Source organism: Hibiscus syriacus, unplaced genomic scaffold (genome assembly GCF_006381635.1).
Source record: "Hibiscus syriacus cultivar Baekdansim isolate YM2019G1 unplaced genomic scaffold, ASM638163v2 tig00116996_pilon, whole genome shotgun sequence".
In the NCBI taxonomy this organism is placed as follows: Eukaryota; Viridiplantae; Streptophyta; class Magnoliopsida; order Malvales; family Malvaceae; genus Hibiscus; species Hibiscus syriacus.
This window is the reverse complement of record NW_024063512.1, coordinates 2,315,639-2,336,941: the sequence shown is the minus strand read 5'-3', so window position 1 is coordinate 2,336,941 and position 21,303 is coordinate 2,315,639. Positions and strand designations below refer to the sequence as shown.

The 21,303-nt window shown below is 35.3% G+C and overlaps 3 protein-coding genes across 3 annotated transcripts; 1 reads left to right on the top strand and 2 right to left on the bottom strand.

Moving 5' to 3' along the window:
* Nucleotides 1–416: 416 nt before the first annotated feature.
* Nucleotides 417–1,155, top strand: LOC120193664. The gene is made up of 3 exons (XM_039196102.1): nt 417–634; nt 822–954; nt 1,039–1,155. The coding sequence occupies exons 1-3, from the start codon at nt 468–470 to the stop codon at nt 1,093–1,095; spliced, it is 357 nt and encodes a 118-aa protein (XP_039052033.1). The 5' UTR covers nt 417–467; the 3' UTR covers nt 1,096–1,155.
* Nucleotides 1,156–2,791: 1,636 nt separating this feature from the next.
* Nucleotides 2,792–3,613, bottom strand: LOC120193616. The gene is made up of 4 exons (XM_039196071.1): nt 3,344–3,613; nt 3,101–3,267; nt 2,894–2,996; nt 2,792–2,809 (listed from the first exon to the last, which is right to left on the bottom strand). The coding sequence occupies exons 1-4, from the start codon at nt 3,611–3,613 to the stop codon at nt 2,792–2,794; spliced, it is 558 nt and encodes a 185-aa protein (XP_039052002.1).
* Nucleotides 3,614–17,210: 13,597 nt separating this feature from the next.
* On the bottom strand, nt 17,211–17,765 carry LOC120193614 (polyadenylate-binding protein 2-like). The gene is made up of 2 exons (XM_039196069.1): nt 17,539–17,765; nt 17,211–17,439 (listed from the first exon to the last, which is right to left on the bottom strand). The coding sequence occupies exons 1-2, from the start codon at nt 17,763–17,765 to the stop codon at nt 17,211–17,213; spliced, it is 456 nt and encodes a 151-aa protein (XP_039052000.1).
* Nucleotides 17,766–21,303: the final 3,538 nt, after the last annotated feature.

The following is a 21,303-nucleotide window of genomic DNA, read 5'->3' as shown; positions in this document are numbered from 1 at the left end:
AATATCACAGTATAGTTTTTAATCATATGAAGTTTGGGTCTGTTACAATTTTGATCAATTCTGTTTTATCCCAAGGAATTATTTCGACCATGTCATCATCCATGCCTTCTGCACTAAAAGGAATTATTCCGACCATGTCATCATCCATGCCTTATGCATTAAAAGGAATTATTGCGACCATGTTATCATCCATGCCTTCTTCATTTTAGTTTATATGCGGTGTTCGAATTCTGTGTGCAACTTGTTTTTCCATCATTTAGTTCAGAATTTATAATAAATAACAAAGAATTTTATAGAAAATGTGATAATTTTTTTACATACAAAACCCCTCTGAGAATGTTGTTTTCCATCTTGTTAACTGGAGTCTGGGCCTGGGCCTTAGGGAAGCTTGAAAAGATATCGGCAAGATGGCATTGAGTATTTTGGGCTGAGCACTTTAAGGAGGTGAACTGAAAGGAAGGAGGGTGATGGCGGCGGCGGCGGCGTTTAGGTGGTTGCTCCAACTCCACAAGGACGTTCCCAAGGCGGCGAAGTTCTACTCACAAGGGCTCGACTTCTCCGTCAACATCTGCACGCTTAGGTGGGCCGAGCTCCAGTCTGGTCCTCTCAAGCTTGCTCTCATGCAATCCCCCTGGTACGACTTTTACATTTAAATTTATTAAATTTCTTTGATGATTAGAACTACACAAAATAAATAAGATTGTGGGTCGTCCCAGATTTACTTAGCTTTTATAAGTATACAATTGCCCATGAAAAATAAAGAAAGAAAGAGGAAATTTTGAGTTTAAAATAGATAATTCTGACCCAGTTTTGTTTGACAGTGATAATGTGATGCAGAATGGCCATTCTTCAGTTTTACCATTCACAGTGAATGACATTAATAGTACAGTAACAAAATTAATGGCATTAGGAGCTGAACTAGATGGTCCCATCAAATATGAAATCCATGGCAAGGTATTATTTCTTCATGCTGATATTATCATGCTTAGCTTGATAGTGAACTGAAGGTGCCAATCTGAAGCTGTTCGTTATATACAGGTTGCTGCCATGCGTTGTATCGACGGTCACATGGTTGGCCTTTATGAACCAGCATAAATATTTTAGAGACGAGTCCCTTCACAGGAGTTGACCGGTTCACAGTTAAACTCATTTGAAGACATGAGAAACTTTTCCCTTCTTTGGATTTCCTTCAATTATTGTAAGTGTTTTTTCATCCAAATCAATGAGTGCTGTTCAGAGTGTATAAAGAGTTGGACCTGAAAATAATAATGGTAACAATAAGTTAGTTGCTATTGAATAGAAGCTGCTCTACATTTCTTTCCTTCAACTTTTTCCTGTCATGTAGATGAGGTACTTTGAATCTTCTTTATCTCCTAGGAGAGACAAGAAATCGGTTTTTGATCCTTGTGGTAGAACAGCTGCTCTTTTTTGTATGCTTATTGAGTTTTCATCATGCACCTTTGTTGCAAAACATTGGTTTCAGTTTCATTGTAATGGATTCAAGTTACATAATTAATATATGGTGCTGAGCTAAATAACAAGAATATATTTGATATTCGTCTGCATTTGTCAAATTGAAGATTTTGAACTGCTATTTCTTGTAAGTTGATTGGCCAAAAGAAAATTTTCGAGATTCAGCTCAGTAGACATTTATAAATCTTGCCGTAAAAGAGTATCAATGCTAATGTGCTGAATAGCACACTTGGCTTGACAATTATGGTGGTGTTGAGGTGCTCTTGCCCTGACATAGTGGTACAAGGAAATTCTGGTAGTTAGGGACTAAGGCTAAAGTAGGAGAGTTAAGGGGTGGAGAATAACTCTCAAGAAAAGTGACAGAATAAAAAAGGGGTACATGGTTGGGCTCTATGAACCAGCATAAAATGTTCTAGGCACGAGCCAGTGCACCAGAGTTGACCGATTCGCAGTTGAACTCGTTTGAAGACATCGAGAAGACATGAGAAATTTTCCCCTTCTTTGGATTTCTTTCCATTAATGTAAAAGTTTTTTCATCCAAATCAATGACAGTCGTGCAGAGTGTATGACGATGTGGACCTGAAAGTAACACCAAAACGGGTAAGTTACTCACCATGATATAGAAACTGCTCTACATTTCTGTCCAATTTTTACCTGTCGTGTAGATGGGGTACTTTGGATCTTCTGTATCTCCTAAGAGTGACAACACATCGGCTTTTGATTCTAGTGGTAGAACAGCTGCTCTTTTTTGCTTTCTTATTGAGTTTTCATCTTCTACCTTCATTGCAAAACATTGGTTTCAGTTTCAATGGGAGTACTGTGCTATCAACAAGAAAACACTTCTACATTTGTCATATAGAAAGCTATTGCACTGCTATTCCTAGTAACCTTCTATTATGTGTTCTATTGTTTACCTGCTCAACCTGAAGATGGAGATACATGTTTGCTTGGAAAAATGGTGTTGATCCAACCTCATGAACTGAAACTTGCAATCTTGATGCAGTTTCACATTCAAGATCATCGCCTCTGTATATCGATTAAATTGTAATTGTGTCCCAGCGAAACTTCGAACGATCGTATTCTCTGAGGTCACATCTCTTCTATCAGTACATTAAATGATCAAGCTGATCCTAAATTTCATCTGATACAAGAAACAAACGTTAGAGGGTCTTACAGCTAATGCATCTGCAATGCTAGTTGCTTCAAGGTCTCTAGAGACAAAGTTCCTTCCAATGCCTGCTGGTACAATATCACGTTTTGTCGGCTGTACTGAATTCTGTGTGAATGCCTAAGGTATGTATGATGGAAATATTAGATTTCATTGAATATAATTCTCCTTCAAAAGTAAATGTTGAAGTGACAATCATGCTTCTTTTCTTTTCTTTTCTTTTCTTTTGAACAATAATGAAATAAATTTTACCAGTCCTTGACTGTTAAATCCGAAAGCACAAGTTGGAAGCTCTCCTGCATATGTGTAAGCTATGACGGATAATCCATTTGACAGTTTTCCCTTGATCAAGTAGCTGCAAAACCCAGTATAGACATGGTACATGTCATGAATATTCCATTCATCCTGCGTATTGTACTGTCCTAGAATCTGAACAGGATACAGGAAACTAAAGCATACGTGTTGTCGATTAAACCGAAGATTGCATCCTCATTGTGAGCTGCTATGGCCATCGAATCGCTGACAACGAGAACATCGGAACAGTCATCCGCAGTATCGGCAATCGAATTCATTTCTGTATTTGGAATGAACGGGAGTAATTCCTTTCTGAAGTTGACAAGTATTATCTGCACACGAAGGAATATAATGAGACAGTTTCAATAGAGGAGAGTATTAATCAAATAAGCAAACTGCAATAACTACTTCAAGAACCGGCACACCGCTTCCTTCTGCAGTCCCTAAAAGTTCATCCCAGTATCTCGGGAACTTCTTCCGGTTAGTCTCCGAGAGTGCTTTGATCAGCTGTTGTGCTTGTGGCGTTTGAGCAAAAGGAAGGAGCTGGTTTCGAAGAATGAAGTCTCCAGCCAACCTTCTTCTTATTTGATTATAGAACCTTTGACCTATGAGAAAACCCAGTTGAAAGCCATTTTCACAGGGACCAACTTCAAACATCTCCACCATTTTCCCTTCCATGCTCAGGTTCCCGAAACATATGGTTCTGCTCAAAGCCCGAGTGTCGTATATAATACAACTTGCCAGCAAAAAGATGCTACATGTCCCTAAAAAATTGATGTTTGATTTGAAATGAGGAACATGTGATTAATAGTTTAATCGATAGAGTTCATGAACACACCATCTTCTTATGCAATGATGCTCTCACATGGTTAAACTCGTTTCAAGACTAAAAAAAATTCTTTTCTTTGGATATCCTTTGATTATTGTCGGTGTTTTTTGGTCCAGATCAATGACAGCCGAGCAAGAGTGTGTAAATGGAGGCCTAATTTATCTTTTGATTTCTTCACGTGTTTGATTCACGAAATATAAATTTAAAATAATGGATTCTTGCATTAATTTGCTTGAATTAATTTAAGAACAAAATCTCAAAATTCAAAGTGAAATTTAAGCGCAAAGTTTGCATAAAATCAAATTTTGATTTCTAAAGTTTTATTGCTGAATGAAACAAGTCTTATATAGGCTACGAAAGAAGAGTTTAAGGGTACTAAACCACAATTAACCCGAGTGACAATGGAACAAAAATATACCACTATTCTAAATCAATTGCACAACTGAAATTGAATTCTATGCCAATTTACATGTTGACGTAGCCAATGTTTAACCCTATTGGTAGGATCAAACCATAGTCATACTAGGAGATAAAACAAAGCAAAAGGTACATTTCGAATTACCAAATTATATGAAACAATAGCTATACCTTTTATAGAATGCGTTTAATTCAATATAATTCATAGAAGTGTTCGCAGTGTTGTTCTCCTTATAAGTGCCGGGTTCGAACAGTTCTATCTATATGGTGTGTGCGTGTTGTCATTAGATTAAGAAAAGTTTCAAACAGATACACGTACGTAATTACATTCTAAAACTTATATAAAAGACAGCATATAACCCCTTTTTTTGGAAGTAAAACAGTCTTTTATAACTTCAACCATTGATGGCATCAAAAAGAAGCACATCATCCATGCAAGAAGGCGAATCATAAGAAAAACATAAAGATGACAAAAGTGATAAAGCAAACTGAGCTAAATTATGAGTAGTTAATATATCCTTAAATATTTTTTTCTAATATCTATTCAAACAATCCTAGAGGGTGAAATGGCAAATCTAACATTGTTAAGTATATAGTTATGAACACCATTGCAACACTACATAAATGGAACATACCTTTAACATGTTAAGCATATAGCTATATAATTTATAAATGGCTCGTCTTAAGCCATTAATCACAATAATAATCATTCAAGGCACATTTTACTGCACTCAGTTTATTTTACCTTACCAAAATACCACTTCAAGTTTCAAGTAAACTTTATTCATTATTTTTTTTTCTCCTTGAAAGACTCAACCCTCAATTCTTCGCTTAGAACTTTGAAACATCAAAACAAGGAGAAATAAAAGCAAATATCAATATTTTTATATATTAACAATGATGAATATGAAGAATTGTATTCAACAAATGCTAAAAAATAATAGGGTTTTCTCACTGTCCTCGTCACATATAATAACCAAAGCTTAAAACTCTTTTTATGATTTTTTAGGCTTTTATGGATTCATCAAGAAATTCTTTTCCATTTTATCTTGATAAAAAATACTAAAAACTCCCATATTCAACTTAATCCAATTAAATTCATTAAAATAAGAAAATGTACGCTGAATCAGTAATATGATGTCAAATTTAGTAATATAGAGATATTCTCATCCAGTTATGGGTCAAGGGGTAGCAAGCTATAATAATCATACCCTAAAAGTTTATTTGATCTCATATTCTCTTATGATAATTTATTTTCAGTCCCTAAAATTTTATTTGATGGAACTTGGAATGAGTCGATGCACATCATAAGGGGACAACCTGCACTGAACTGAGACATGAGGTGATGTGGGATGTAGGAAAAGAAACAAACACAAGATTCTATACTATGAGTGAATTTATAAAATTTAGGGGGAGCGAATTTATGAGAAATTAAAAATTTTATAGGAACAACAATCTCCCTCGGTCCGTCGTTGATATCATGAGGCAGGTTCTACAGGCATATTATTCCCCATGGAAATGGTTTCTGGGCCAATGCACCAGTTATACGTACATCATAGTACATGGAAATTAAAGGGTTCAAATTACATCTCAGTTCCCTTTTGAATTCTTTTCTCCATCATTTCCTGTTTGAATATCTTATAATATACACCAACTTAAACTTGTACATAAAGGACTACAATTTGACTCATTTCCTTGGGTTAATAAAGGTGAATAGTCACGGGAGCAATCTCTTTCCAATTTTTTTTTTTTTTTTTGGCTAGGCAAAGAACAATTTTATTAAATTAAACCAATAATCGAAGTTCAACTTATTAGCCTCATTAAAAACCTCCCTAAAATAAATTGGAGGAAAAGAATGCTACATAAGAGAACAAAACAAGTACTACAGTCCAACAACAAAAACCAGAACACACAAATCAAAACATTAACACCATTACAGCCATCAAATTAATAAAATCAAAAACAAACAAAGCAATACCACGCGAAAGGGCTCCCTCGACACCAGCATCTCATACAGAGTCTGTTGAGTTAATCGATTGACGGAATTGGCCAAGAGGGGGTGAATTGGCAATTAAAAATTTGGTGGAAGGTTTTGCAGAAAATTGAAAGTAATTGCACAGCGATTTAGAGTGGTTCGACTTTCTCAATCAAAGTCTACGTCCACTATCTTAGCTATCCACACTAAGGATTTTCCAACAAATTCACTAATTTGTTCTTTCTTTTGAGGCCAAAGAGATAACCTTACAACACCCTCAAGAATATACCCCAATTCTTGAGAACACTCTTTCCCAAAGAGAAGATTATAAATTTGAAAACTTACAAGGAAAACCTCTCAAGGTAAGATGTTTGCACAATTCTAGAACAAGAAAAGAACACTCACAAATAATTACAAATGAGCACAAATGGTGTTCTTTGAAAGCAAAATGAATATTGAAAGGAAAATTGGCTTGATTTGCACAAACTTGGTGTTTGATGCTTTCTCTCTTGTTTCTCTATAATTTCTTGTTGATCAAGGGCTTCAGAACTTGTTTAAATACACCTTGAATCACTTCTGAACGTTGGGGATGATTAGTGAAGATCATATAGCCGTTTTAGTGTGAAAACAATTAATAAAACAGCTTGGAGCGTGGGGGAATCGGTTCCCTAAGTGTAAAATTCAAATATTTCGACCGTTATACAAGGGGGGAATCGGTACCCCCTGGGGGGGAATCGGTTCCCTCCGAGCATACTGGAATTCTCGGAGCCAAACCATTCATGGGGGAATCGGTACCACCTTAGGGGGGAATCGGTTCCCTCTGAGCAATCTGGAATTTTTGGCTTTGAAATGGTTCGAAATACTTTGTAAAATTATTTTGAAATTGTTTTAAGATTAAAACTTAATTTTACACTTTGAGTAAGGATTAAAAATGATCTTTGAAAGATTTGGAGTAATGTTTTGATATTCGAATAATTCTATCGAATATACTTAGAAAAATCATTTGGAAAATCTTAAAATTCATTTAACTTAATTTGTTATATCGAAATATCAAAATGTTTTCAACAATCTCCCCCTTTTTGATATAACAAAAACATTTTAGTAATTTTAAGATTTTGAAATCAAGTTTTGAAATTACTCCCCCTTACTTTAACACTTCTCCCATTTATCATTTAAAAACACTTTAACACTTCTCCCCCTTTTTGTTAAATCAAAAAGACATTTTAAAGAATTTAAACAAGGTTTTGAAATCAGTTAGCCAATTGATTATATATAATATAAGCTGCTAAGATCACAAGCAAGAGAAACGTTAGCCATTAGTTTCATAATTAATGTGAAATTGCAAAATTGGTCATATATCTAATCATGAAGTAAATGATGCAATAATGAATAAATTTAATCACACCAAATAGATAATTTCTAACCATTCATAAATCCAAACAAATTCAAAGTCAATCAATCCACAAATTCAAACATTTCAAAAATATTCAAAATGTTAAAACAATAAGTTTGGAGTTCAAAGCAAAACATTGAATCACATATCCGGATCAGGAGGAGGAAAACGAGCTCGCATAGTGGCCATTTCGTTAGTGAGGTCATTAATACGTGCGTTGGTTGCTTCATTATTTGCACGCATTTCTAGGACCAGGATGATTGAAACACGAATTTTGGATAGTCAAATTAGGATCAATGGAATTAGGATTAGAAATTGGAATAGAATGAGGATTTGGTTGACGGTGTGAACGACTAGATGAAGACCTAGCACTTTTAGGATTGGATATGGTTTAGGAAATCGGAATAGAATTGATAACCTGCAATTTAGAAAACACATGTATGTAATTCAATCAATCCCAAAACTCAATTGAGTCCTCAATATTTCAAGGTTCTCTAAATCAATCCTTATGGGCAAAGTTTTTGAAAAACTTTTGAAAAATATGGTTTTGAGAAACAATATATGTATAGTTTTCATAATAACAACATAATTTAATCAAAACACAATAATTTAAAAAAAATTATTTCGAAAATTTAGAAAATTTGGAAAAAAAAATCTTATGTTTTTGATGAAATTAGTTGTAATATCTAGTTTCTAATCACTAAATAATCAATGTCCGATCAAAAATTCAATCTAGAACTAATTAAAACTAGTTCTATGTTCATAAATTGATAAAATAGAAGTTTTGGAAAAAAAACCTTGAAGGATTTCGGATTTGAATGAGATTAGATGAAGTTTGCAAGTTTTTGATGAATCCAACAGGTTCAGAGGATGATATTTGAAGTTAATTCCGATTAAAAATGTTGATTTGAGGCAAGAATGGAGATTTGAGAGAGTATAGGTAAGAAACGGCGTGAAGGAATAAGAGAGGGTTTGAGCAAATATTGGGTTCTGCCCGTGCTAAAACTAGAACCCCAGGGGGTATCGATTCCCCTGTGGGGGGAATCGATTCCCCTTCAATGGGGGAATTGGTTCCCTCAAGGGGGGATCGATTTCCTCTGCACCAAAATGCTAAAATCCGATTTTAAACACCCAAAATGCTAAATTAATTTCCTCTAGTGGTATTGGCAACTCATATATTGAAAATTAATCATGTTCAAACAATTCAATTAATCTTTAAACGATATTTGAACATAAAATTAATTTTTCATCATGAATCATAAACTCCCCCTAACTAATAGCAATGAATGCAATAAAAAATTACTATTATAAGCATTTTTCATTTATTATTAAAAGTGCTAAAATTATTTTAAACACTCAGTGAAGATAGATTGGTCAAACCTAATTCTCTCCTAAGTGTCCAAAATCGTTCATTGTCTAAAGGTTTTGTAAAGATATCCGCTAATTGGTGCAAAGTATCAACAAATTCTAGAACTACATCTTCCTTAGTGACATGGTCTCTAATGAAGTGATGTCTTATTTCAATGTGCTTAGTTCTAGAGTGTTGGATGGGATTTTTAGTGAGACAAATAGCACTAGTATTGTCACACTTGATATGAATGGTACCTACTTTAATTCCATAATCAAAAAGTTGTTGTTTCATCCATAAAACTTGTGCACAGTAACTACCAGCTGAAATGTATTCGGCTTCAGTGGTAGATAATGCAACACAATTTTGTTTCTTTGAAAACCAAGAAATTAGCATATTTCCAAGGAATTGGCAAGTACCGGAGGTGCTTTTCCTATCTAATTTGCATCCTCCATAATCCGCATCAGAAAAAGCATGCAAGCTAAAGCTAGAGTCTCTAGGATACCAAAGTCCTAAACTATGAGTGTCTTTAAGGTATCTAAAGATTCTCTTAACAGCTAGTAAATGTGATTCCTTAGGACATGATTGAAATCTAGCACATAAGCAAACACTAAACATAATATCCGGTCTACTTGCAGTTAGATAAAGTATAGATCCAATCATTGACCTATATAATTTAACATCTACACATTTACCTCCTTCATCTAAGTCAAGCTTTGTTGAAGAGCTCATTGGAGTGTCATGAGGTTTCCCATTTTCCAGTCCAAACTTCTTGAGCATATCTTTGACGTACTTAGTTTGATTGATGAAGATGCCATCTTTTCTTTGCTTGATTTAGAGTCCCAAGAAAAATGAGAGCTCCCCCATCATGCTCATCTCAAACTCACTTTGCATTAGCTTAGAAAATTCTTGGCAAAGAACATCATTAGTAGAACCAAATATTATATCATCAACATAAATTTGAACTACTAATAAATCTTTACCTTTATGCTTCAAAAACAATGTAGTGTCAACCTTCCCTTTTCAAAAAGCTTTTTCAATTAAAAAATTTGACAATCTTTCATACCAAGCTCTAGGAGCTTGCTTTAAACCATAAAGAGCTTTTGTCAATTTTAAAACATGATCCGGAAAATTTGAATCTTCAAAACCTGGAGGTTGTTCCACATACACTTCTTCTTTTATAAAACCATTTAAAAATACACTTTTAACATCCATTTGATATAATTTAAATTCATTGAAACATGCAAATGCTAATAACATTCTAATTGCTTCCATCCTAGCTACGGGAGCGTATGTTTCATCATAGTCTATGCCCTCTTCTTGAGTATACCCTTGAGCAACAAGTCTAGCCTTGTTTCTCACTATATTACCACTCTCATCAAGCTTATTTCTAAATACTCATCTAGTACCTACAGTAGATTTATTTCTAGGCCTTTCAACTAATGTCCATACTTTACTTCTCTCAAATTGATTTAACTCTTCTTGCATAGCCATAATCCAATGTTCATCATTTAATGCTTCTTTAATATTCTTAGGCTCTATGCATGAAATAAATGCAACATAATTACAAATATTTCTAAGAGAAGATCGAGTTGTTACCCCTTTTGATGGATCACCTATAATTTCACCATCCTTGACATAGTTGTACTCTCTTGGATAAGATACTTCCCTTTCTTCAATGGTTGGATTCTCAAGAGGATCATGAGTTTCCTTATTTTTCGTTTCTTCCTTTGATGATGGTTCTCCAACGTCATGTCTAACGTCATTTGTATTTATAACACCTACATCATCATTCACACAAGAATCCTTCCTCGGAAGGGGATTATCATCGAAAACAACATGAATAGACTCTTCTACAACTAAAGTTCTTTTATTAAATACACGATAGGCTTTAGAATTTAAGGAATAACCTAGAAAAATTCCTTCATCACTTTTAGCATCAAATTTGCCAAGGTTTTCTTTACCGTTGTTTAAAACAAAACATTTACATCCAAAAGGATGAAAATAACTAATGTTAGGTTTTTTATTTTTGAAAATTTCATATGGAGTTTTCTTTAAAATTGGTCTAATCATTACTCGATTTACAACATAACAAGCGGTATTTGTGGCTTCCGCCCAAAAATATTTTGGCAAATTATTTTCACAGAGCATGGTTCTAGCCATTTCTTCTAAAGTTTGATTTTTCCTCTCAACAACTCCATTTTGTTGAGGAGTTCTAGGTGCTGAAAAATTATGGCTAATACCGTTAGAGTTACAAAATTCAGTAAATCCAAGATTTTCAAATTCAATTCCATGATCACTCCTAACACTAGTTATAGAGTAACCTTTTTCATTTTGGATTACTTTTGAAAATGTGATGAATTGTTCTAATGCTTCATCTTTAGTATTTAAAAATAGAACCTAAGTATATCTAGAATAGTCATCTACCAAGACAAATGCATATTGTTTTCCACCCAAGCTAGTAGTTCTAGTTGGCCCAAAAAGATCTAAATGGATCAATTGTAAAACTCTACTAGTTGATACATCATTAATGGATTTAAAAGAAACTCGCTTTTGTTTTCCTTTAGCATAAGCATCACAGATTTTATCATTATCAAATTTAAGCTTAGGCAACCCTCTTACTAGGTCTCCTTGAATTAACCGTTGCAAAACACTCATACTAGCATGTCCTAGTCTCCTATGCCATAACCAACTATCATGTTCATCCTTAGCAACTAGGCATAAATTAGTCATATCAAAAGAATCTAAATGCACCATGTATATGTTTCTTATTCTATGACCAACAAGTATAATCCGATTAGATACAATGTCAATGACTTTACAACCATTAATTTCAAATAAGACATTGAATCCTTTATCGCATAATTGACTAATACTCAATAGATTATGCTTTAATCCATTCACATATAAAACATTTTTAATTTGTATGGAAGAGGTATTACCTATTGTACCAATACCTTCTATGTGGCCTTTTGAATTGTCTCCAAAAGTCACTTCTCCTCCATTTTTGGCGTTAAGCTCAATGAACCGGCTTTTGTCTCCGGTCATGTGTCTTGAGCATCCACTATCAAGGTACCATGAATTTGAATTTGTTTCCCGTGCCTTGTAGCAATGTTCCTTTCCCTACAAACATAGATTAATTTTTGATTTTTGGTACCCAAATTCTTTTGGGTCCATATTCATTAGTTTTCAAAATCCTAGTCCCCTTAGGTATCCATTTGTGTATGATATTTTTATCTTTAGTAGTAATGAGTTCTTTAGGAACCCACCTACTTCTAACGATTTTTCCATTAGAGGTTCTTTGGGGACCTCTATGATTGTAGTTTCTAAAACTTTTTTTAACAAAGTTGGATTTTGAATTTCCACCTTTTTCAAAATGTTTTGTTCCAACTTTATCAAAAGAATTTTTAAGATCATTAATTTTCTTTTGATGATCATCATTGATCTTTGAAAGTAAATTTTGCAAATCTAAATTTTTCTTTTCAAACTCTTCTAGTTTGATTTGCAAATCTTTGATTTTACTTTCAAGATCGTTGTTGGTTTTGGATATGAGTTTGTTTTCATTTTTCAATTTTGAAACATCATTTTTATATTTTAAAAATAATTTCTCATAATCCAAAGCCAACCCATTATATTCCTCTAATAACTCATCATAGGATAAATCATCAAAATCGAATGAGTTAAAGGTTACCTTAGAATCTTCCCCAAATGCCATCAAGCACAAGTTAGCTACTTCTTGTTCCTCTTCATCAGAACTTTCTTCATCGCTCCATGTAGCCACATGAGCCTTGTGCTTATTCTTTGATTGACCCTTTTTCTTCAATTGTGGGCAATCATATTTGACATGCATGGCTTTTTGCATTCGTAGCAAATGATTTGGCCCTTCTCTTTTGGTTCATTTTTTAGGCCTTCATTTCATTTGAATTTTCTTCCTCGATAAGGTCTCATCATTTTTCTGAACCGTTTGGCAAACAATGACATTTCCTCATCATCGTTTATTCGAATCACTCTTATCTTTTGTGGATTTGATAGCAACTCCAATGTTTTTCTTCTTCTCCTTCTCCTTTGGTGTCTCGTCAATCTTGTCGAGGTCCACCTCATCTTCGAGCATCATTTCATGAGTGAGGAGTGACCCAATTAGCTCTTCAAGAGTTAAGGACGTTAAGTCCTTAGACTCGATGATTGTCGTCTTCTTTGATTGCCACAATTTTGGGAGGGAGTAGACTAACTTCCTCACAAGCTTTTCATTTGAAATGATCTCTCCATATGATTTGATACCATAGACAATCGTTGAAAATCTATCCGTCATAGCTTTGATATCTTCATTTGGTTTCATCCTGAAATTTTCATAGCTATGCGTTAGAATACTAATTTTAGATTTCTTTACCTCATCGGTACCTTCATGAGTGACTTGAAGTTTGTCCCATATTTCTTTGGCGGTTGTACACGATGAAACTCTTCCGTATTCATCTGGTCCAAGAGCCCAAAAAATTATATGGATGGCTTTGGAGTTGAGCTGAAACATTCTTTTCTCTCCTTCACTCCACAACCTTAGATGAGTGAGAGGTTTGATGTATCCTTCTTCTACAGCATTCCATGCTCCCATGTCACTTGCTTGAATGAAGTACATCATTCTATTCTTCCAATAGGCATAGTTAGCTCCATTGAAGAAAGGAGGCTTGTTGACGGGCATTGAGTCGAGACCAGAGTTGAAGTTTGAAACGGAGGCCATTGATGACTTTGATTATCGATATAACTCTTCCTGAATCGACTCAAGAGGCAATTAAACCTTCAAATGAGTTAGGCTCTGATGCCAATTGTTGAGTTAATCGATTGACGAAATTGTCCAAGAGGGGGTGAATTGGCAATTAAAAATTTGGTGGAAGCTTTTGCAGAAAATTGAAAGTAATTGCACAGCGATTTAGAGTGGTTCGACTTTCTCAATCAAAGTCTACGTCCACTACCTTAGCTATCCACACTAAGGATTTTCCAACAAATTCACTAATTTGTTCTTTCTTTTGAGGCCAAAGAGATAACTTTACAACACCCTCAAGAATATACCCCAATTCTTGAGACCACTCTTTCCCAAAGAGAAGATTATAAAATTTGCAAACTTACAAGGAAAACCTCTCAAGGTAAGATGTTTGCACAATTCTAGAACAAGAAAAGAACACTCACAAATAATTACAAATGAGCACAAATGGTGTTCTTTGAAAGCAAAATGAATATTGAAAGGAAAATTGGCTTGATTTGCACAAACTTTGTGTTTGATGCTTTCTCTCTTGTTTCTCTATAATTTTCTTGTTGATCAAGGGCTTCAGAACTTGTTTAAGTACACCTTGAATCACTTCTGAACGTTGGGGATGATTAGTGAAGATCATATAGCCGTTTTAGTGTGAAAACAATTAATAAAACAGCTTGGAGCGTGGGGGAATCGGTTCCCTAAGTGTAAAATTCAAATATTTCGACCGTTATACAATGGGGGAATCGGTACCCCCTTAGGGGGGAATTGGTTCCCTCTGAGCAATCTGGAATTTTTGGCTTTGAAATGGTTCGAAATACTTTGTAAAATTATTTTGAAATTGTTTTAAGATTAAAACTTAATTTTACACTTTGAGTAAGGATTAAAAATTATCTTTGAAAGATTTGGAGTAATGTTTTGATATTCGAATAATTCTATCGAATATACTTAGAAAATCATTTGGAAAATCTTAAAATTCATTTAACTTAATTTGTTATATTGAAATATCAAAATGTTTTCAACAGAGTCCACAAAAATACTTCCACTAGCACCATAGCGATCCACCAGACGAATTGCTCGAAGAAAGTTCAACAACCGCATTAATACAATGGAGAATCCAGCACTAATCTCTTCCAAATGCCGTCAAGCTTGGAAGCATGAAACTCTCAACAAAACAAAAACAAACACCATCCACTCAACCGTTCCACTATAGAATTCAACTAGCACCACAATAACAACACTAACAGACCACTACTTCGCAAGAAATTGGAGCACAATCCAATTTAAAATTACCCTAGGATCAATTTCCACAATAAACAACGCCTACCCCACCCAACTTACCTCCTTAAACAGGACCAAGACAGATAAAAGCATCCAACTCTGCGTTAAAAAAACAAAATATAACAGAAAACAATTCTTAATCGATCTCAAAACAGAAAAAAAAACCCAGCAGCTGAATAATCATTGAAAATGCTCAAAGAACCTCCACTTAAGATTCTTCAGAACAGTAACTAATTTGACATTAAATTCTAGTCCTTGAAACGATCATCGCTTTGCATCAAAGCAAAAACACTGCTTTGTGGAAACATGCAGTGCTTGATCCCCCTAAGGCATGCCAATATGGTCAAACTTTAGTCTCCACAAAACCTCCTACAATTCTACAAATCTCCCTTCGTACAGTCCATGAAATTTTGAGTCTTCAAATTTGATTATTCCATCGCATCTACCGAACCAAAACCAAAATTCATCAAAAGTTGCAAGATCCACTTTTTCTCACAACATTAGCCCACCTCAACTTTGCTTAGACAATATCATGTGAGTTTATTTGCGCTTCCAACACCTCTTGGTAAGTGATAAAAGAGGCAATATCCACCCAAAAAGACAAATGTCAGACTCGTTTAAAGTATCATTTTTTCACACTCATGCGACAACAACATCACAACACTATACACCTCATCTCGACTTTTCCTCCACTGATATCGGCTAAAATTCAATAGATAAAGATTGTGACTCGCTTTCCAATCCCTCCAGCATTACCTACAGCTTTCGAAAATCTAAAATCATAATCATCATCACACCAGAATCTTACTATATCCGATTCAGAAAATCCCTCTTTTTTAGTTTCTTGAATCAACACAATCTCATACTTATACATCCTAATAATCCTCCTCATTTCAGAAATTTAACATTTGAGCCCATCCCTCGAATATTCCAAGAAAAAAATCTCATCTCAAAGCCTACTTCCGCTGAACACTACTGAAATTCAATAGATTGGGAAGTTGACTCACCTTCCAGATCTTCCACAATTTCCCGAATCAGAGCCTCTTCTGAACCTTTAAACACTATGCCCAATTCTTTCCCAACCTGTAATGTTTCTTTGGCTTCCTTCCTTTGTCTCTGCCACCTATCATGTAAGTCAGAATCAGATAGGGATCTGTCTTCAAGTTCAGTCGATTCTTCCTGACGTTGCACCTTCTTCAAATTTTTCTTACTTTGGCAGTTTCTAGACTTCCTTTGGGGAGTCAAAAATTTCTCTTGAATAATTTGAAGATAACTATATTTTTTATTTTTCCCACCCTTTGCTTTCTCGTTCTGCCTGGGATTGAGCGAGAGAAAATCATTCCTCAAATTTGTTGACAAGCAAAGTCTGTGGACCGAATCCACACATTCTATCCCAGTATTGGGCCTTCTGAAATCAACCTGATCTACCCCAGCCTCATCCTGATGAAATTCGTCTCCCATGGGGCTTTTGGAAACAAACGTGTTTGTAAAACTCATATTAAACAAATCCTCTATCACCATTGGCTCCATTCGACCATCCAATATGGGCAATTCTTTAGAATAATCCTTAATTTCCTCATTTCCACGAGCAGACATACCAATTTTCCCATTGACAGCTTCTGCCTTTCTCTTCGCGTGGAATTGCACTTCCTCGTGCACCACTGCCACCTCGTTATGCGTTTGATCCTTCCCTGAACCAGCCACATTATTCCCCAAACCCATAATTATTTCCTCTCCTATGTTCTTTTCCTCCCCGTCCTCCCCCGACAAAAAGTTGCCTCTAGTTCCCCATACACCATAACTGACTGTCTTCATCCTCAGAATTCCTCTCGGCCTCCTTCTCCTCCGAAGAGTCCACAGTTCTTCCTGCCGAAGATTCAGAATCGACAATAACCGCGTCCTCTCTTTTCTCTCGTTTTCGAATCAATGAGTCACATCTGCTTGTGGGAAATTCCACCACTCTAATTCTAAAAATATATCTACCTGCTTCCAAGTCTACCACTTCGTCGATAGATACTTTCCTAGTAGTTACTATCAGAATGGACATCTCCTCGCATCCCAATTCTTGAAGAGCGTTCTCTCCCATCGCAATGCATTTTCCCCATTGTTGTGTTATCCTCTTAAAAGTGTTATGGTTCCAGCAGTGAAGAGGCACTCCAAATAGTTTTATCCACGTTACTCTTTCCGACACTCTATAGGATTATGACCAAGGTTGAACTTCCTTAAAAACTTCATTTAAAAGCGACTAGTTCTGCTCCTTCAAGACTTCTGTACAACTCTTCATCATCAATTTACAACGAGTAGTCTCTCCCTCCCAAGAATTTTGTCTTAATTTCTCCTAAACCTCCCGCTTGTAGTTTGTCTTCCACCTGTCTCGAAGAACAAACTGCCACCATCGTTCCTACGAGACTTTTCTGGAGCTTACGAACAATGTCCTCATCAACCTCCCCCTGAACTAACCGAGTCCTCCTTGCAGAAACCTCCGCACTTTTCCCGCTATCGTTGTATCCTTGTTCTATCCTGGTTGTAGCATTGGGTGATTAAGGGTTGCTCATTTTTCAGTTTTGATTCTTAGTTTCATATCGTGCTTCATTGACGGCTAAACGATATCCAAATAACCAGAATCCGTTTAATCTTTGGACTGCTCTAACTGAATCATCCCTGTTAGAAAATCTAACAAAATCAAAACGCTTTCCTGTTCTATCATTTTTTCTTGCGATATAAGAACTAATCACATCTCCATGTCTCCCGAATAATTGTCTCAACCCACTCCAATGGTAACTAGGTGGAATGTTTTGCACAAACAAAGAAACTTCAACACCTTCCTTCCCTAAGCTTTGAGCCATATCATATTAGGAAAGAGTGTCAATATAGAGACATATTGACAAACACTTGGTGTGCGTTAGACCTAGAATAATCCTCCAATCAAAAAATACTTATGATAGAACCCCCTCCGATGAAGAGTAGACTTAAAACAATACTGATCAAATAAAGAAGAAAGACAACTTACACACCTTGTAAACAGTTAAATTGCATATTGTCTGCTAATGATTTTTCCTAGGTTCCTGTAATTTCAGATTACCGACTTTCCTCCTGGAAGAATGCCTGTCGAAACATACATCATTATGGAGCATTAACGTTAAAGAAGAGAAGAGATGGAAAGGATCGTTTTTATTTTGTTCTCATTGGCCCTGATTCTCTTCTGGGTCTGCATATTAGAAATACTGATCCTGGAATTTTGGCCAAACGACATCAAACGTCAACTTATGGTTTTACTGGGAGCAATGAACAGCTAGGTTTTTCAGTATGCCCTACATATATATTTGCAACTCAAACCCCCAGTACTGAAACCCAAATCCAGAGCTGAAGTTTGAATTCGATTCATCAAAAATCCAAGAGAAGAGAGGTGATGAATATAAGAAAACAACCGAGGAAGATTAGAAAGGGACGAAGGGTTTTTATTAGGGAGAGACAGATCAGAAGCAATTAAAAATCGGATTTCCTCTGAAAAGGCAGTATATATCAGAAGTTTCTTCCATCGACAGATAATTCCAAATCTTAATAAAGTTAAAAAAAAGAAGGAAATCAAATATAAATATTTTTAATCAACTTTTGCATGTTAATGTAGTGAGATGAAACATGGAAATATCGAATGTGAATTAGAAAAGATGAATAATCTTGACAAACCATTGGACATGTAATGTTTTTCTATCCAAAAGTGCAGATTCTAGGACAAGTTGATATCTTCTTATAATCTTTTTGACCCTAAAGTTAGCAAAGGTAAAAATAAAAACATCGAAAACACTTTTAAAAATATATTATGAAATGAATTATTACTTCAAATGTGGGGGGAAAAACATTTCACAAGCGGGGTTATATTTAATATCATTTGTATTATTTGCCTAAACAAACTGTCTTGTAGCACAAAGATATGCATGTATCGACTTCCATTTTCATTGGCATCTTTGCTCTGGTTAGTTCCATATTTGGTGTAAACCCATTGGATGCATGCTGAATAAATATATCCCTAGAAAAGAGTGATGTTGGAGTTGGAACAAGGGAATTTGATTAAGAAATTCATCCATAACCTTTATCCTACTAGGTTGGAAACAACCAGGCCCCAGAGAATAATTCAAATATCAATTTTATTAATATACAAAACATCACATCCTTACACCCAACTCTGAGCATCCTTTATTATTTTTAAACAACAAAAATCGACCTTAGAGATGACTACTAGGGAACCTGCACGTGGTAAATTTTCATTCCATCAGATTATTATTTGATGACAAAAAAACCAGTCAATCGTGCTCTTTAAAGATGGTGCAAAATGATCAATCACTCTGAAAAAGAATCTTGAACCCATATTTAGCATAGTGTTCGTAAGCTCAGAAAGGTCCCAAAAAAACATGTTATGAAGTTAATGATCTAAAGATATGCATCAAACATCTTTGGTTGGGACTTCGTTTCGTTATCTTCTCTTCAGACAAAAGTCGAATAAAAGAGTCGACCTAGAGTGGAGTTTGGCATTTACTGGTGTCTGTGCATGGTAAAATAGGGTTTCAGGGAAAGTCGGCTTAAATGGAGAAGATATATGTTTTGTTCGTCCCTTAGCTTCGGGAATGACCTAACTGGTTGCCATTTATTTCCTTTTCCAAATGTTCCTGTTTCTCTGTGAGCAAATATCACATTATACCTGGAATTTAATGAATCGAACTTAAACTGTCAATGTTGTATTCGTGTTCGTTTATGTGCTGTCTATAAACTCCGCTACCCATACCATTTATCTATTAACCATCATCAACACCGCAAAATCTAATAATCTAAATAGCATTTCATCTAAGATCTAAGATTCTCATTCAAAACCTATATCGAAATCTTGTTAGTACTTGCAATTCTCCTGAAAACTACAAAACTATGTTTAACTCGGTTCATAATACATTTTACAGAAGAGAAAAACAAACAGCAGTGCAGACAAATCCTTCATTGCACGCTTACATTAAATGAATATATGCATTTAAATCACCAAAGAGCTAAAACAAAAAGGTTTTCAAGATTGCAGAAATCTTGGTCCCAACACCGATTCAAAACTACTTAAGGGATATTAATGTAAATGCACATGAACAGTCTAGGAACTTGTTGCAGTTAGAGAGCAAGACCCATTAGGTTTCTTCGTGGAGCGTGAGCTTCTCCTCTCGTATGTTTTTGCCTTTTTGGTGGGAGCTTTAAACAAGAAACTGCAACAGCAGCTTCACAGTAAAACCCTAAAACATCTGGTCTCCAACTTCATCAACTGCTTATAAATCATTCGAGATGTAAAACCAACACCAAATTTGAATAAGAAAATACAATACCTGGTAGGATAATACAAAAGAGACTTCTCAAGGCAAAAAAAAAAATGTTCTTGAAAGAGTACAAACCTCAGCCGTAGACCCACATTTTCCTCTTGGAGTAAAAACGAAGCTTTCCTTTCGTATAGCCAAACAATGAGAACCGACCGCCATTTAGAAATTGAGATAATCTATATAAATGTCAATGAAGAATAAACGAATAAGTTAAAGAAACGATCATTGTTCCTACATTAACTCATCCATAAATTATTTTATATATATAAAAGAAGTGGTCGTCATGAAAAACCTGGATGAAAGTACTTTGGTGTTGATAAAAAACAGCAGAAGGACTCCCTTCAGTCCAAGCACAGGAAGATTAGGATTCAATCTGCCTCCCGCATCATTCACCCATTTACTGGGTAGCTTTTTGCTTGCCGGTCCATTTTAACTCAGTATTTGGGTGAATGAGTCGGCAGCTAATTAATCCCATCGCCACCATGGGTGGACTGAAGAAAGCTCTTTCTTACCTATTAAATCACCAATAAACAAAAAACAAAAACACTTAGAGAAAACCACATACAAAACAATAATAATGATAGAATATAGTCATATACTGTATGTATGTTGAAGTGGTGAGACTTAAATTGCAGATTTTTGTGATACATAGATCTATGGATCCACTTTCCATTAATTTACATCATGCAACCCTATACAACTCTAGAAGGAAGAATAAGTCAGCTAGTATAAATTAGGCACAGAAATTTCTTCACTGTGACAGGTCGAAATGGATCATGGATTAAAAGTGGGTGGAAGCAGAAGACTAGAAGCTGCTTTAACAAGTGAAAGAAAGAGAGAAACGACAGAAGGGAAAGGGAGATTAAAGAAGCGTCTGTTCAAAAAGGAAGATATTTGCACAAAGGCGAGTCAAAGAAAGAGGATGGAAACTTTGGACTTGAAGAAGAAGAAAGAGAAGGGACATTTTCTTTTTCCCCCCTAAGTTTTCTTTTTCTACGGTGACAAGCAACCATAGCTCGTAGCACCAGAGACAAGGATA

Bases quoted from the DNA above. Each gene is read 5' to 3' on its own strand.
- LOC120193664 (XM_039196102.1), top strand. From the start codon at position 468: ATGGCGGCGGCGGCGGCGTTTAGGTGGTTGCTCCAACTCCACAAGGAC. The intron at 635-821 runs GTACGACTTTTA...TTTGTTTGACAG, and splicing joins GCTCTCATGCAATCCCCCTG to TGATAATGTGATGCAGAATG. The intron at 955-1,038 runs GTATTATTTCTT...CGTTATATACAG, and splicing joins AATATGAAATCCATGGCAAG to GTTGCTGCCATGCGTTGTAT.
- LOC120193616 (XM_039196071.1), bottom strand. From the start codon at position 3,613: ATGGAAGGGAAAATGGTGGAGATGTTTGAAGTTGGTCCCTGTGAAAAT. The intron at 3,268-3,343 runs GTAGTTATTGCA...CTTCGTGTGCAG, and splicing joins GCGGTGTGCCGGTTCTTGAA to ATAATACTTGTCAACTTCAG. The intron at 2,997-3,100 runs GTATGCTTTAGT...TGGGTTTTGCAG, and splicing joins TTCGGTTTAATCGACAACAC to CTACTTGATCAAGGGAAAAC.
- LOC120193614 (XM_039196069.1), bottom strand. From the start codon at position 17,765: ATGGCTCAAAGCTTAGGGAAGGAAGGTGTTGAAGTTTCTTTGTTTGTG. The intron at 17,440-17,538 runs GTTATTTGGATA...TGCTACAACCAG, and splicing joins CAAAGATTAAACGGATTCTG to GATAGAACAAGGATACAACG.